The sequence below is a fragment of the Anguilla anguilla genome, chromosome 9 (assembly GCF_013347855.1).
Source record: "Anguilla anguilla isolate fAngAng1 chromosome 9, fAngAng1.pri, whole genome shotgun sequence".
In the NCBI taxonomy this organism is placed as follows: domain Eukaryota; kingdom Metazoa; phylum Chordata; class Actinopteri; order Anguilliformes; family Anguillidae; genus Anguilla; species Anguilla anguilla.
In genome coordinates, this window is record NC_049209.1 from 43591217 (window position 1) to 43604803 (window position 13587).

Consider the following 13587-nt stretch of genomic DNA (forward strand, 5'->3'; position numbering starts at 1 on the left):
TAAGCACGGCACAGGTTGCGTGACTGAAAGTCAAGTCACCGCCGGTGATGTAATTTGCTGGTAAACCGTATTTAAAAAGTCATTTTTTTTCTTCTTCTTCTTTTCTTCATACCAGGGGCTCAAATCACACTTAAAATTGGCAACCGAACAAAACTTGTTAACAACAAAAACGTCACTTTGGTGCTTCGCTTGCCGTGAGTTATCATGCGGCTTTGGATACTGAAGTGGACAGGAAATAAATTAAAAAAATAAAAAGCCTTGAGATGGAGGAAATGCCTTCAGTTGAGTGTTCGACATTTAAATTTCTCTGTTTCCAAAGCCTAATGACAAGTTCATGGAAAGTACCGCCATGGGCACCTGCCCTTGCAGAGACTCCTTTGTATCATTTATGTTATGGTTTATGAGGAAAAAAATTAAAAGCTTTTGGGAAACCATTTCTACAAATACAAGAATGTTTGAATTGAATCTAATTTTCTGCTAAATTAACTTGAGCTCACAGTAACACAAACGCTGTGTCGTAAAACTTCTGTAGCACATATTTATGAGTAGTTAAATGAACTTGATGTAAACAGTTGCAAAATGCAGTTTATGACTTGAAAATCTGACATATGCCACTCTTTAGTTTGTATCAACTCGGACAGAGCTATTAGTTTGCTGTTACTTTGCTTCCATTTTGTGCCCTATACAAACAGCCCTGTACCAGGATTTAAGACTCCAATTCAGTTAATATTGAAGCCTCACATTAGTGCACTGCAGTGAGTACTGCATTCATAATGAAGAGAATAGTCTTACTGTTCCCATCCAAGGCAGGAGTGAGTGAGGACAGGGGTAGTACAGCACAAATAATCAGCTCTCTTTACGTCCTGTATGAGGCTGTCATTGTATCTGCATCGCCATGTCATTTATTTAATTTGCTATTCTGGATTTAAAAGAGACAGCTCCACAGCACAGGGTTAAAAAAAAAATAAAAAATTTAAAAAGCCTGATTTCCTCAGTATAATATGCTTAGATCACCAGCGAGGGGGAAAAGGCATCCCGGCGCATATATGAATACATTCCCTCTGAGCGGGGTGGGAGGGGGGAAAGAGCCGGCTTTCTTTTCATCTTCCAGCCTTTGCCTGGCTCCTTTCACTCTCACTCTCACTCTCTCCCAGCCTCCTCTGCCTCGTTAGCCTCGAGAGCCGCTGCGATGCTCTGGCATGACACATCCACAGAAGACACTTTAAATTGGCCTGCCCAGGCCATTCTTGTGTTTGCCGAAGTATTTTTAAAAGAAGATAATTTTTTTCCCCCCCGAGTTCAGCGAAGGCCACATCAATGAGCTGTGCCACTCATCTTTATGAGACAGTGTGGCACATAAAATCATAATTACTAAAATAGTTATAGTTTACATGCGAAAGAGTCAAGTAGTCGTATTGAATCAAACTGCAATCTTCGTTCAGGGTAAGATGCAATTATTTATTCATTTCAGTTATAAAAGGCCGGTGTGGTGCTCAGGCAGCTATTTCCAAACGACCCCATTTTGGACAGTTGAGCACAAACACATTCCAAAAGCTGTATGATCTATAATCAGCGATTAGTTTTAATCAGTAAGTCTCCGCCTCTTCCTCTCCCTTTCTTATAAATCCGAGCAGCACTTATTTTCATACGCCCACATCCATCCTATGTAGACTACAATTTAATTAGACCTCCTGTCAGCTGTGACATTTTGTTTCTACTGAAGTTTTTCCCCCCAGTTCTTTTAATCTGCCACTCCGAACAAAACACCTCGGAGCCCCTTAATGACACTTGTATTCGCATAATACCCTCGTGAATGTTTCACATTTACTACCGTCTGCGCGGCTCAAACGCTAATGGCTCCTCGGGACGTTCGGTAGGGAGGTCTGGCCTTCGGGGTCCACGACTTTAATGCGCGGGCGCGGAAGTTCAATTTCTTCAGACATTGGGTTGGAGATAACGAGCCCAGATAACGAACAGCCAGCCTGACCAAAGAACTGATCTTTCTCCTCCCAGAAGAGAAAAGCATATCACGGGTAGGCCTCCGAGAGCGATAGGTTACATTTCTGTAATTTCTTACAAGCATCGAACGTGCCACGTCGTCTTTCTGTTAGCACAGCGCTGTAGCAACCCATACCAATACCTCGCCTATTTAGCTTTTACAGTGTTTCCTCCTTGTTTCGCTTGAATGCACTAAATGAACAAAGTCGTTCGTTCATTATTTGCAGCTACATCTCAGGCAACAAGAAGCCCAGTAAATCTGCAATCACCTGTGTTGCGGTAAATTAAAGACAACGTGTCCCACTGTTTCGTTAGTCTGGATGCCATTTCAGGTCCATTGGTCGCGTAGAGAACCCACCATGGCTTATGAGAATGGATTAGGAATGTCGGAATCAAAATAGTGATCTCATTCAAGGAGATAGAACTATGCGGTTGTAAAAGGAAAGAGCAACAGTGTTGTTTTACTTATCGTGTATTAAATTTTTGATCAGCTGAACCCTGCCTGAGATATCCTCCTATTAACAATTTTCAAAAGAAGTAACAAATTCTTCATTGCACGGTAGCTTTATTATTTTACATTTCAAAAGCCTTGTTCTAATTTTGACCATGGGAGAGGAGAGTGTGTGCTTGTCTGTACTCTCCCAAATTTGGTAGGGGACATTGCATTGATGAGATGGGCCTACAAATACAAGTAAATAAAAGATCAATTCAATTGAATTAATTAAAAATAAATAAATGAAAAACATGGATAAACTTGGTTTAAAATGTGTTAATTGCGTTGTTTCTCTGACACCACTAGTGTATACAGCTGACATCAGGAACCTTGTTCGCACATAATCATTCAGGTTCCTGGTATTCTCTCTAACATTGATTACTCATCACTCATTACGAGTGAACTAATAATGCAGAGTGGCAAATTCAATTGAGTGGTCAATGGTTTCTCCTCCCGGTGTGCAGCCTTGGCCCCCTACTCTCTCTCACGTGTCTTGGGGGGGGGGGGCAGTTGTGCAGAGGGCAGTGGCGTGCTGTGCAAACAGATCAGATTACTGTACCGGTGTTGACTGTGGTTAGGAGCCTCAAGGGGCCATATGTCACTGGCTGTAGTGTCAGTCCAGGGGGGAGGGCATTGCTCAGAAGGCTAGTTTCAACTCTTTGACCCTGCTCTATTTCTACAGGGTCTGGAAGGCAATTTTTGAGTTTGTGCAATTAGTTTCTTGCAATAGAATTGGTTATGAGCCAGCATTATGAAATACATCACTGGTTCAGTTGGCATGAATCACCATCTCAAAATGAAGCCACAACAACACATGATTAATTAGAAGTGGCTGGGCATAGCTGCAATTTAGACGGACTAGTGCTGTATGTGAAGTGTCCTAAGGTTACCCTAAAGCCTCACTGGTGAGACTGGCTAATGCATGCTGTACAGTGACCCCTGCTGGTGTGTGTGTGTGTTGCAGACGAGCTCAGTGCTGTACAGTAACCCCTGCTACATTACATTACATTACAGGCATTTAGCAGACGCTCTTATCCAGAGCGACTTACACAACTTTTTTTTTTTACTTTACATTGGATCCATTTATACAGCTGGATATATACTGAAGCAATGCAGGTTAAGTACCTTGCTCAAGGGTACAACGGCAGTGTCCTTACCCGGGAATCGAACCTGCGACCTTTCGGTTACAAGCGCAGTTCCTTACCCACTGTGCCACACTCCGTCCTATGCTGGTGTGTGTGTGTTGCAGACGAGCGCGGTGCTGTACAGCGACCCCTGCTGGTGTGTGTGTGTGTTGCAGACGAGCGCGGTGCTGTACAGCGACCCCTGCTGGTGTGTGTGTGTGTTGCAGACGAGCGCGGTGCTGTACAGCGACCCCTGCTGGTGTGTGTGTGTGTTGCAGACGAGCGTGGTGCTGTACAGTGACCCCTGCTGGTGTGTGTGTGTGTTGCAGACGAGCGCGGAGCTGTAGAGTGACCCCTGCTGGTGTGTGTGTGTGTTGCAGACGAGCGCGGTGCTGTAGAGTGACCCCTGCTGGTGTGTGTGTGTGTTGCAGACCAGCGCAGTGCTGTACAGTGACCCCTGCTGGTGTGTGTGTGTGTTGCAGACGAGCGTGGTGCTGTACAGTGACCCCTGCTGGTGTGTGTGTGTGTTGCAGACGAGCGCGGTGCTGTGTTCCGGCGGATGCGCGCTCCTGGCCGTCAGCTCCCTGCTGGCCATCATCACCATCTTCCTCCCGAGCGGGACCTGCGAGCGGCGGATTTGCACGCTGGCCGGGTACATGCAGATGGCCGCGGGTAAGTGCCTGAGCGTTACCGCCGCCTGCGTTTCGCTCAAACGCGCGTGGCGGGATGGCGGGACTCGCCCCTTCCCCCCCAGACGTGCGTGCGAGCAGGAGTAGGAGCAACAGAGTGTGGCGCAGTCTGACAAACGTTACATGTGTCAAAAACCAAGACAGCTGTTCTTCACCAGTGGTTGCCAGGAGACACACTGGGACTCTGGGATATGTAGTGTATACTGAGATTTAGAGCGCCTCATAAAAAGGCAATTATACCCCTTGAATACAGGTCATTGGCGCAGGGAGTGCATGGCTCATCAGGGCTTGCTTTCATTCAGTGGAAAAATTGCAAACACGCAGTTATCAAATTTAACACCCTCCGCATTATCGTGTCACGTGTGCCGTTCGCTGCGCAGTTGCAACCAGTCGTTTCGAACCTCAGCGGTTTCGCCATCGCAGTCTGAGGACGGCCAGCGAGGCCAAAAAAAGAGCGACTCCGTGCTTCCCGAGCGAGCTCCGCACCTGCTCGTTGTAAATTGGATTACGGAAGCCAGAAATCGGCTTCGCGCCGGAGAGAGAGGCGTCCTCTGCCCTAATTAGCCCCTGATCACGCCGCCAGGAAAATAAATTAATTTAAAAAATGCAACAAAAAACCGAACGCCGATTTCCATGCATGAATTCCGGCTGGGCGCGGGGGCGCTGCAGACGCCATTAACATTTCGTGGAGGGGCGTCCTGTAGAACTGCGAGGGTAAGGACTTTGTGCTGCGGCGGTGTTTACGCCCGGTTCTCAAAGGCGTGGGGTTTCTGCAGACTTTTGCTGTTCAAAGTCTGCCTCCAGCCTGTACAAGCTTGCACTCGTGTGTTTCTTTTCTTCTGATGCGGTGAGCTTCAGGCTTTTATCTGGCCTTTTCCAGCGATGGGGCAGAACTGCAACGCAGGCATAGGAACGTGTTCGTGCTGGGAATGTGCTGATGTGCTGCACTTCCTTTGCGTTGAATTTGAGCGTCAGAGAGGCCAATCAGAAACGTGTTCCTCATAAACCAATGGGCCCTGTCAGGTATTTTATATTGCATTAACAGGGTTTTAGATTTTTTTAAAGATGTAGTAGGCATTGGTACACAATGCATCTCCTGAATATATTTTGGTTGGAATTTTGAAATCGCCTCACCTGCCTCTGATATATTGTTGATAAAATGTCTATGGTTTGAAGACACTCTGGGGTTACATTTATGTGTGTGTTTTGATTGGTTGATTGATTGATTGATTGATTGAGTGAGTCTTGATAACGTGTTCATTGGACAGTTTTGCCTGTAGCAACTTTTTTCAGGAGAGCAGAGTCCTGGGACTGGCTGATGTGGGTCAGAAAATGACAAGCGTAAGATAGATACAGTACCTTGGCATTACAGTACACGTCCATTGACATTCACACCAGTCAAATTAAACTTTGGACTCCTTATGTGCACTGCACTAGTTGCAATGTGCATGCAGATGTTTTGACATATGTTATAAAATAACACATCTCCATGTCAGGCACAACTTTAATAAGGGCTGAAAATGTATTCACAAATTAACTGGGTAGCAGGCTTAGAAAGTTTACCGGGGATCTAGAACTTTCCGTTGTCAGTAAGACAGTGATATGCCGCTTTTCTGGGCAGGAGGGGAATCCAGCAGTTCTGAAATTGGGATGGTTCCAGAGGGGGCGGGGGAAGGTGTGTGGAGGTTTAGGGTTTTATGTGTTTGTGCCCGTGCTCGCATTGCGGTTGAGATGCAGGAATTAATGAGGCAGGAAGGTTGGCGTATTCCATCACTCATAAGTGGTGCTGTAGGCCCTTGTTGTGTAGTGGGGCTGTTTTAATGCAGTGCTCCTTAAGGTCGCTTCACAGGTTCCAGTAGATTACACCAATGCAAGTCACAACAGTTGAGGTCTATGGAAAGGAGGAAGTGAGAGAAGCTCTTCTACTGTGACATCAGAACACAAATTAAAGGCATAACTTTGAAAGAAATGACATGTTTACTGTGTGTCGGGCTTGTGAACAAAACAGCGCTGATGCAACAGTTTGGCAATGATTCGCAGTGAAACGCCGTTCAAATGACTTGCTCTCGCAAAGATGAAATACCAATCGCAAAATTAATCATGCGGTCGGGGAAACTCTCTCTTCAGTTGCCTAACTTCAGACAAACATTAACTTTTAAGAGCAGACCTGCCTTTTCTTGTAAGTAGATGGGATAATTAAGCTAGCCTATAAATGACAGTATTACCGGTGTGTAACAACAGAAACAGAAGAAGACAGTGCCGTAAAAGTGGTACTGCGGCGGATTTAGGATCTCAACGGCAGTAAAATACCAGTGATGGGGCAGCAAACAGGCCCCCCCCGCCCTGTACAGTAATCGTTTTGAGGTGTTAGTTTCACGGTGTCACATTTAGCCTGACGTGTAGTTGATTTGTAGAATCATCCTCTGCAGCTGGACTATAGAAATGTAACCATGGAAACATGTAGTGCACACAAAAGAGGTGGAGGGGTTATTAAATTTCAAATTGCGTGGCCCTCATAAAGCAGTAAAAAGTCGTGCAGTCACTCTCTGATCGCTTCTGCTTTTTTACGTAGAGCCTGGAACACATTTCCGTGGTCTGGCCTCTGGCATCTATTTGTGGAAAGCTTATTAGCCACTATAAAGGATGCAGAGATGAGATTTTGGAGCTTATTTTAAACATCAAGACAGTCTGTGACAGTTGGACAGTCTGTGATTCATGCACACGGGTTCTGTGGCATGCATCTTACCATAATGCAGGGGCCCTTCAGCTAAAAGCCCTGCCACCCGTGTAATCTTTTGACGTTGTGAGCTGTGTGAGAGTGGCATTGGGGGTGGTTTGTGTGGGGTGTAGAGCTTGTTGTGGAGTTGCAGTGGTGTCCGATACAGTGCCCTGTACGAGGTACACTCTGAATGAGATGCAAAGTGGAAAGACACTAGAACAGGTAGGCCTAATACTCTATGCGATTAAATATTTTACGTAAGATTAAGTCCTCTCAGTAGTTCTTAGCTAAATGAAGATTTTACACAAAAATTTAGTTGCTTTTGCCAGACATGAATACATTTCAGTAAGGTGGCCTTGAGGAAACAAATGTATTGATGGATTTCTCTGAATCTTTCAAAGAAAGACATTTGTAGTATGAAAATAAGGGCACGATGTACCCTGGAGATGTTTTGAAGTACATTCTAAAGAGAAGTTTGGGTCAAAGGCTTTGTGGAGTGCTAACCTCTGACTTCAGACTTAAAGGAAAGGAATAATTAGGCCTTAACGATTTCATCGTGAAAACGTGCAGAAGAATGCATCTTTTGTGTTTCCTCTCCCGACTTTAGCAAGAAGAATCTCGTTCATCCGGATTGTTACGTGACTAGGACGCACTGTTGGGCTCTCCAGTGGAAGGCTGTTCTTTGGTTTCAGTCAGATTTAGAGCTGTCTGTTATCTGCAGAAGAACAGAGCCTTGTGAGAGTACATATTTCACTCCAGAGAGATCTGAGATCAGAGACAACTTCTTTGATTTACACAAGCTGAAATCTGTCTCTGGCTTGTTTGTGGAATGCTAATGGGGGAACTTGCGGGGAAGTACAGTAGTAATGGGCGTGTAATATAAATTACACGGCTCAAATTTGAGGAATCAATTAATCTAGGGATTTTAGTAATGTTTCCTGCTGTTTAAAATGCTGCAATCAAAACATCTCTCGATGTTCTGGGAGCTCTTCATTTAGGAAAATTTGCTAGCTGGAGATTTAATAAGAAACTGGGAAAAAAAGAGAAAAATTCAGGTTGAACTGGAGCACATGTGTAGTTGTACCAAACAGGCTTTAATGTGAACTAAATTAATAAGAATGCAATTAAAATATGTTCAGACGAATTAGAATTCATGCGGAAGCTTGCCCAATGATCTGTTTAAACTGCGGCTCGACTACTGCAAGCGCTCACGGTGAGTTAGGCCCCCCGAGACCTTCTGCTTTGTATTAAAATGAATCTGATCTCGGTTTGCCAGAAGCAGAAAACTTGCTGATCTCGTAAGTGCTAACGCTAGTAATGCGATACAGCCGTCTGAAGTTCTGAGTGTGGTTTAAGGGTCAGGGGGAATTCAAGCTGCGAACGTCGGCTTTGTCAGCTCCGGGTTTTTTTTTTGGCCGTGGCGTGCCAGAGCCACAAGCTGGGTTTCGATCCGGCCCAGAAAGTTCACACGGTCAACGGGAAGAGCTCTGATATAACGTGATGTCATCTGTTGGATGCGGAGCAGGTCAAGTTTTAGTCACAGTAATGTTCGTATGAAGTATTGTCGGAACTGTTCATTAAAAAAACAGAAAAGATTGAGGGTCACATGGTGTACGGTGACCCCCTGTCAATGCTCTTGTGGCATGGGTCCCTGAGCTCTGATGTGGTTTGTAAATACTCTACATGGTCAAAAGTTTGTGGACACCTGACATCCAACGTCCCATCCGAAATTATGGGCATTAATATGGAGTTGGTCCAACTTTTGCTGATACAACAACGTCCACTCTTCTGGTAAGCTCTATGCTCAATGTTGGAGCATTGCTGCAGGGATTTGCTTCCTTTCAGCCAGAAGAGCATTAGTGAGGTCGGGCACTGATTGGGCCATTAGGCATGGCTCGCAGTTGGCTTTCCAACTGATCCAAACGTGTTGGATGGGGTTGAGGTCAGTGGAGCAGTGTGCAGGCCAGTCAAGTGCAAGTCATGCTGTTCTCGACAAAACAATTTCTAAATTGACCTTGCTGTGTGCCCGGAGCCATTATCATGCTGAAACAGGAAAGGGCCTTCCCCAAACTGTTGGAGAAGCATAGAATCGTCTAGAATGTGATTGCATGCTGTAGCATTCAGATTAGGAACTAAGGGACGTAGCCCAAATCATGAAAAACAGCCCCAGACCAAGGGATGTCCAGATACCTATGGTCATATAGTGTAAGTCACCCTCAGCACATATTTCCCCTTGTCACATTATTCATCCGTGCTGTAGCAGGAGGGACTAAGTCATCTCCTCCTGACTTGTCTGATCGAAGCGGACGTGGGCGAGGCATTTTATCATTCCGTTTGAGGACGAGCGGTTGCTTCTCCGGGCTTCGCTGTGCGTCTCCTCCCTGCCAGCAGTCTGACCTGCCTGGTGAATTCAGAAAAGCCTCTTTTTAAAAAAAAAAAAAAGGACTAGCACGGTCTGTTCTTAGCTGAGCCTGTCCGGAGGGGCATCTCCAGGATTAGACCGAGAGCTCTGCTAAAGCGTATTAGCGTCGAGGAAAAAACTGCTGGCGGGGCTTCGCAGGTTTCCATTAATTTTTTAAAAGTGCGAGCGAGGGGGTTTTATTTGCGAGGCGGTGAAATTTCCGAAAAAGGTTTTTTTAATGCATATTTTATTGGCGGTTTTATTTTATTTTATTTTTTGGCGGTCGCAGGTCAGTGGACAGGAGTGTTTATTTGCTGGGTGTGGGCGAGATGTCGAGTCCAGCGGAGCGAAGGAAGACCATGAAAGCAGTATCATTCCCTCCCATGCATTTTTAATATTTTGATGTTTCGAACCTATTTTTTTTATTCCTGGCCAGAGGGGGCCTCGCAGACTGCACAAGGCCCCCACCCTCAGATTGGATTGAACCGAGCGGTGCTTCAAAACTTCACGCTTCAAATCTCAATCAGTCGGATGCAGTGTGACTCCAGTCAGTCTGATGCAGCTGTGCCAGCCCAAGCAAAACGTAGCCTCTCTGAAAAGGGCTGCCATTCAAATCGCTCAGAGCCGTACGGTATTCCTGTAGAAAGCGAGCCTCGTATCTGATATTCCCATCTCCGTTAGACACACACAGTAAGACGGTGTCGCACTCAACCTAATTCACAGACCACCGCGGCGAGTTCTCTGTTGTTGCGCGGTGTAATTTCATAAGCATTAGGACCCGTCAGGATGCAAACATTTGAGAGTGAATTATCACAGATCCCTTAAGCACACTGGAGAGTGGAGAATTGCTGCCACGAAGTTTATGAAAGGACAACTTGACGTGTCATTATATTTCCGAGCTGAGAGGAAGTGATTTCAGTTCGCCGCATCTCGCGTACGAGAACGTGCGCTCGTCGCGTCTTTTGTATTGATGTCACCGCGAGACTGCGCTTTAATGGAAGATTGCTTCCTTCAATCCGAATGAATGGCTGGTGGGCATGCCTGAGCCTCCCACCGCGGAAAGTGCGCTCGCCGTCCGCGTGAATATTAATATTTTCTTTTTAGCACGCGCGTTCTGAAAACTGCTTCAGGCGTTTCTTTTTGCTTTTCGTTCGCTGTAGAACTCACTTATCCGACCAAACAGATTTTTTTTTTTTTTTGGCTGAGCTCACAAAAAATACAAACAGATTTCTGCCTCTCCTCCAGTGTCAGAACATCCCTCCCCCTCTCCCTGCTGGGATTTCCCCTTTTAAAATTTTTTTACAGCTGATCACTGAGTATTTGTCCCTTAAGTTTCTGTGTTGCCCGGTTTCAGTTCAGTCAGTTAAATTCATTATTTGGAATAAAGCCACATAAAATATTACATGATGTATATAACTGGTGGGACTATGTATAAAAATGAGAGTAATTTTTACATGGGTGACTGAATATGGACGTAAATACCCTTAAATTACAGCGGACAGTTATTTCATTTCAAACACAATGTGCTGGAGTACAGAGCCAAAAAAAAACTGCAGAGCCCCACCTGGGATTTTTCAGTCAGCGGCCGCTGCGGTCACAAGATCAGTTCCCTACCCGACCGCGCCACCCCGCCGCACCTCGTCAGTGGTGACGGGGGGCCTCGGCGGGAACGTTCCAGATGTCACTCGCCGTCCCGTTTTAATCAGACGAAGCGCGGCCGCGACAGCCGAGCAGAAGCTGGCGGCGGAGGCACCGGAGAGGCGGCGGGAGTGTAATTTAAAGTCGTTTCTTATAGGCAGGGAAAGCTTATGAAGTCATTAGCCTGTTCTCCGGAAGGTTCTGTCAGCAGCTGGAGAGAGAGAAAAAAGAAAAAAAGATGAAATTGTTCGACGAAATTGCAGCGCGGCTGTGCCAGCGGAGCGATGGAAGGTGATTGTGGGTCTCCCGACTTTAAAGAATCTGTTTGGTTTGTCCCGGTCTGCGTCCCAGAGGAGTGCTCGTGTGATGAAGACTCTGGAATCTGCTCTTCATCATGAATACTGCGCCACACAACATTGTTTGTGATGAAAGAGGGACATTTATTTTACCGTGTACTGCTCTCCTGAATCTCTCTGCACCTCTATCTCACTCTCTTTCTGACTCTATATATAGTAATATATAGTCATACATTTGTGGGTATATATACAGTATATGTATATACTATACCTAAAACACATTTTTAAGGTGTGGTTAGACTATGTTGTCTGCTTACACGGTGTAATGTACTGCAGTCTGCTTTTCGTTCTTTTTGGCAATGGCAAAGAGAAAGAGACAAAGACATCATTCTGACTGCCGTCAAACTCTGTTTGAGGTGATGCCAACAAAGGCCTTCTATCTCTGCACCTGAGGGTAAACTGAACCCCAACTTTTTTTTCTGAAGCCAGTTTGTCAGAGTGTGTTTCTGTTAGCAAAGTGCTTAATGGAGATGAGGCTCTTTTTCAGAAACCAGTCCCAGTGAGGGGTATTAATCGCGCGGCGTTTTCCTGACAGTCCAGAAGCTTCCGTCAGGCGAGGCGGGGCGTGCATCCGTCTTTCCCAAAGGTGATCAGAGGCCCGTTGGCGACGCTCTGACAGTTGTGCGTTCGCTCACGTCCACCCGGTTGCTCAGAGCTTCGCAATCTGCGGCTCCAGACATTGTATTTTTCTCTGTTGCGTCATAGACGGGCTCACTCCTCGCTCTCAAGTATTTCAGTCACATTTTCTGTGTGTGTGTGTGTGTGTGTGTGTGTGTGTGTGTGTGTGTCTGTGTGTCTGTGTGTGTGTTTGTGTGTATGTGTGTGTGTCTGTGTACGTGTTTGTGTGTATGTTTGTGTGTATTTGTGAATGTGTGTGTGTGTGTGTGTGTGTCTGTGTATGTGTATGTGTATGTGTATGTGTATGTGTATGTGTATGTGTATGTGTTTGTGTGTATGTGTCTGTGTCTGTGTACGTGTTCGTGTGTATGTTTGTGTGTATTTGTGAATGTGTGTGTGTGTGTGTGTGTTTGCGAGAGAGAGAGAGCGGGAGAGAAAGAGAGGGAAAGGGAGAAAGAAAAAGAGAGGGAGAGAGGGGGAGAGAGGGGGAGAGAGAAAGAGAGAGCGAGAGAGAGAGAGCATTGATGCATTGACAGCTTCTCTGTTTGATCTCCGCTGTTTCATCTTGGGCAAGCTTTTGGAATAGCGCGGTGTTCCAGACGTAGGGGAAAACATAAAACATGTGGCTAATTGCTCTACCAACCAATTAAAACTGCAGTAATTAATTCACAGCTTTTTCACTCTTTTTTTTTTTCCAAGGCGAGCTTTATTCACCGGAGAGTTCCTGATACAGTCTTCCTTCTGACTTTTCTCCAACTTTATATTACATCCAGTATGGCCTTAAATGTGGTTTGATGATGTGCTACACTCTAAAGCATGTAGCAGTAATTTGACCTAGAGACTGTCACATATCTTTCAAGGGACCCTTTTTTATTGGAAAAATAACTCAGTAATGTTAGCCTGCAACAAGTCAATTAAAATATCTTTCAAAGGACTGCATCAGGGAGGGGAGAATTTTGCGTGTGTGCTCTTGTTTGTGCAGGAAGTGAGATCAGATCGCGATTGGATATACAGTGCGGCCAGTGGAGACGCATGTAAACGGAAGGTGTAAATGTAGTCATATCTAGATAAATCTGGATATAGGACACGTGTTGTTGCCAGGTGTAAAGGAGGTCTAAGATACGCACAGCTGTGTGGCATTAAACATGCTCTGCAGGGCCCTGCCAATCAGAATGCGTATGCAAATTAGTTTAGTAGCAGGGATAAATCGATGTTAGGCAGGGAAAGAAAGCCAGTCTACGCAGAGGAGGGTTGGAAGACCAAAGCAATCAAACGCAGCAGGGAACCAGCACTCGGGTAACGTATAGCCGATCTTTGGTGATCTCCGGATAATTAGCAGCTCGGGTAACGTAAAAATGGATGGACGACACAGCAAAGAGACCCTGAGAAAACTAAATAGTGAGCTTGGAGAAGTCCCGCTGGTGACTCTTGAGAACTCGGAGGTCTGACAGTTAAAGATAGATTCCCGGGTCAGGGAAAGTGGTGTTTTTACTGTTTTTTTTTTTTAGTCTTGAGCATTTTTACATTTATGGTACTGAAGGTGCACTGGGA

At 45.5% G+C, this 13587-nt stretch overlaps 1 protein-coding gene across 1 annotated transcript in view; it reads left to right on the forward strand.

Moving 5' to 3' along the window:
- The window catches only part of LOC118234908 (transmembrane protein 211), a 100742-nt gene that overhangs the window by 20589 nt on the left and 66566 nt on the right, over window positions 1–13587 (forward strand). The window contains exon 2 of the mRNA XM_035431765.1: window positions 4149–4287. Coding sequence (XP_035287656.1) covers window positions 4149–4287 — 139 coding nt within the window. The remainder of the gene's footprint in view (window positions 1–4148; window positions 4288–13587) is intronic.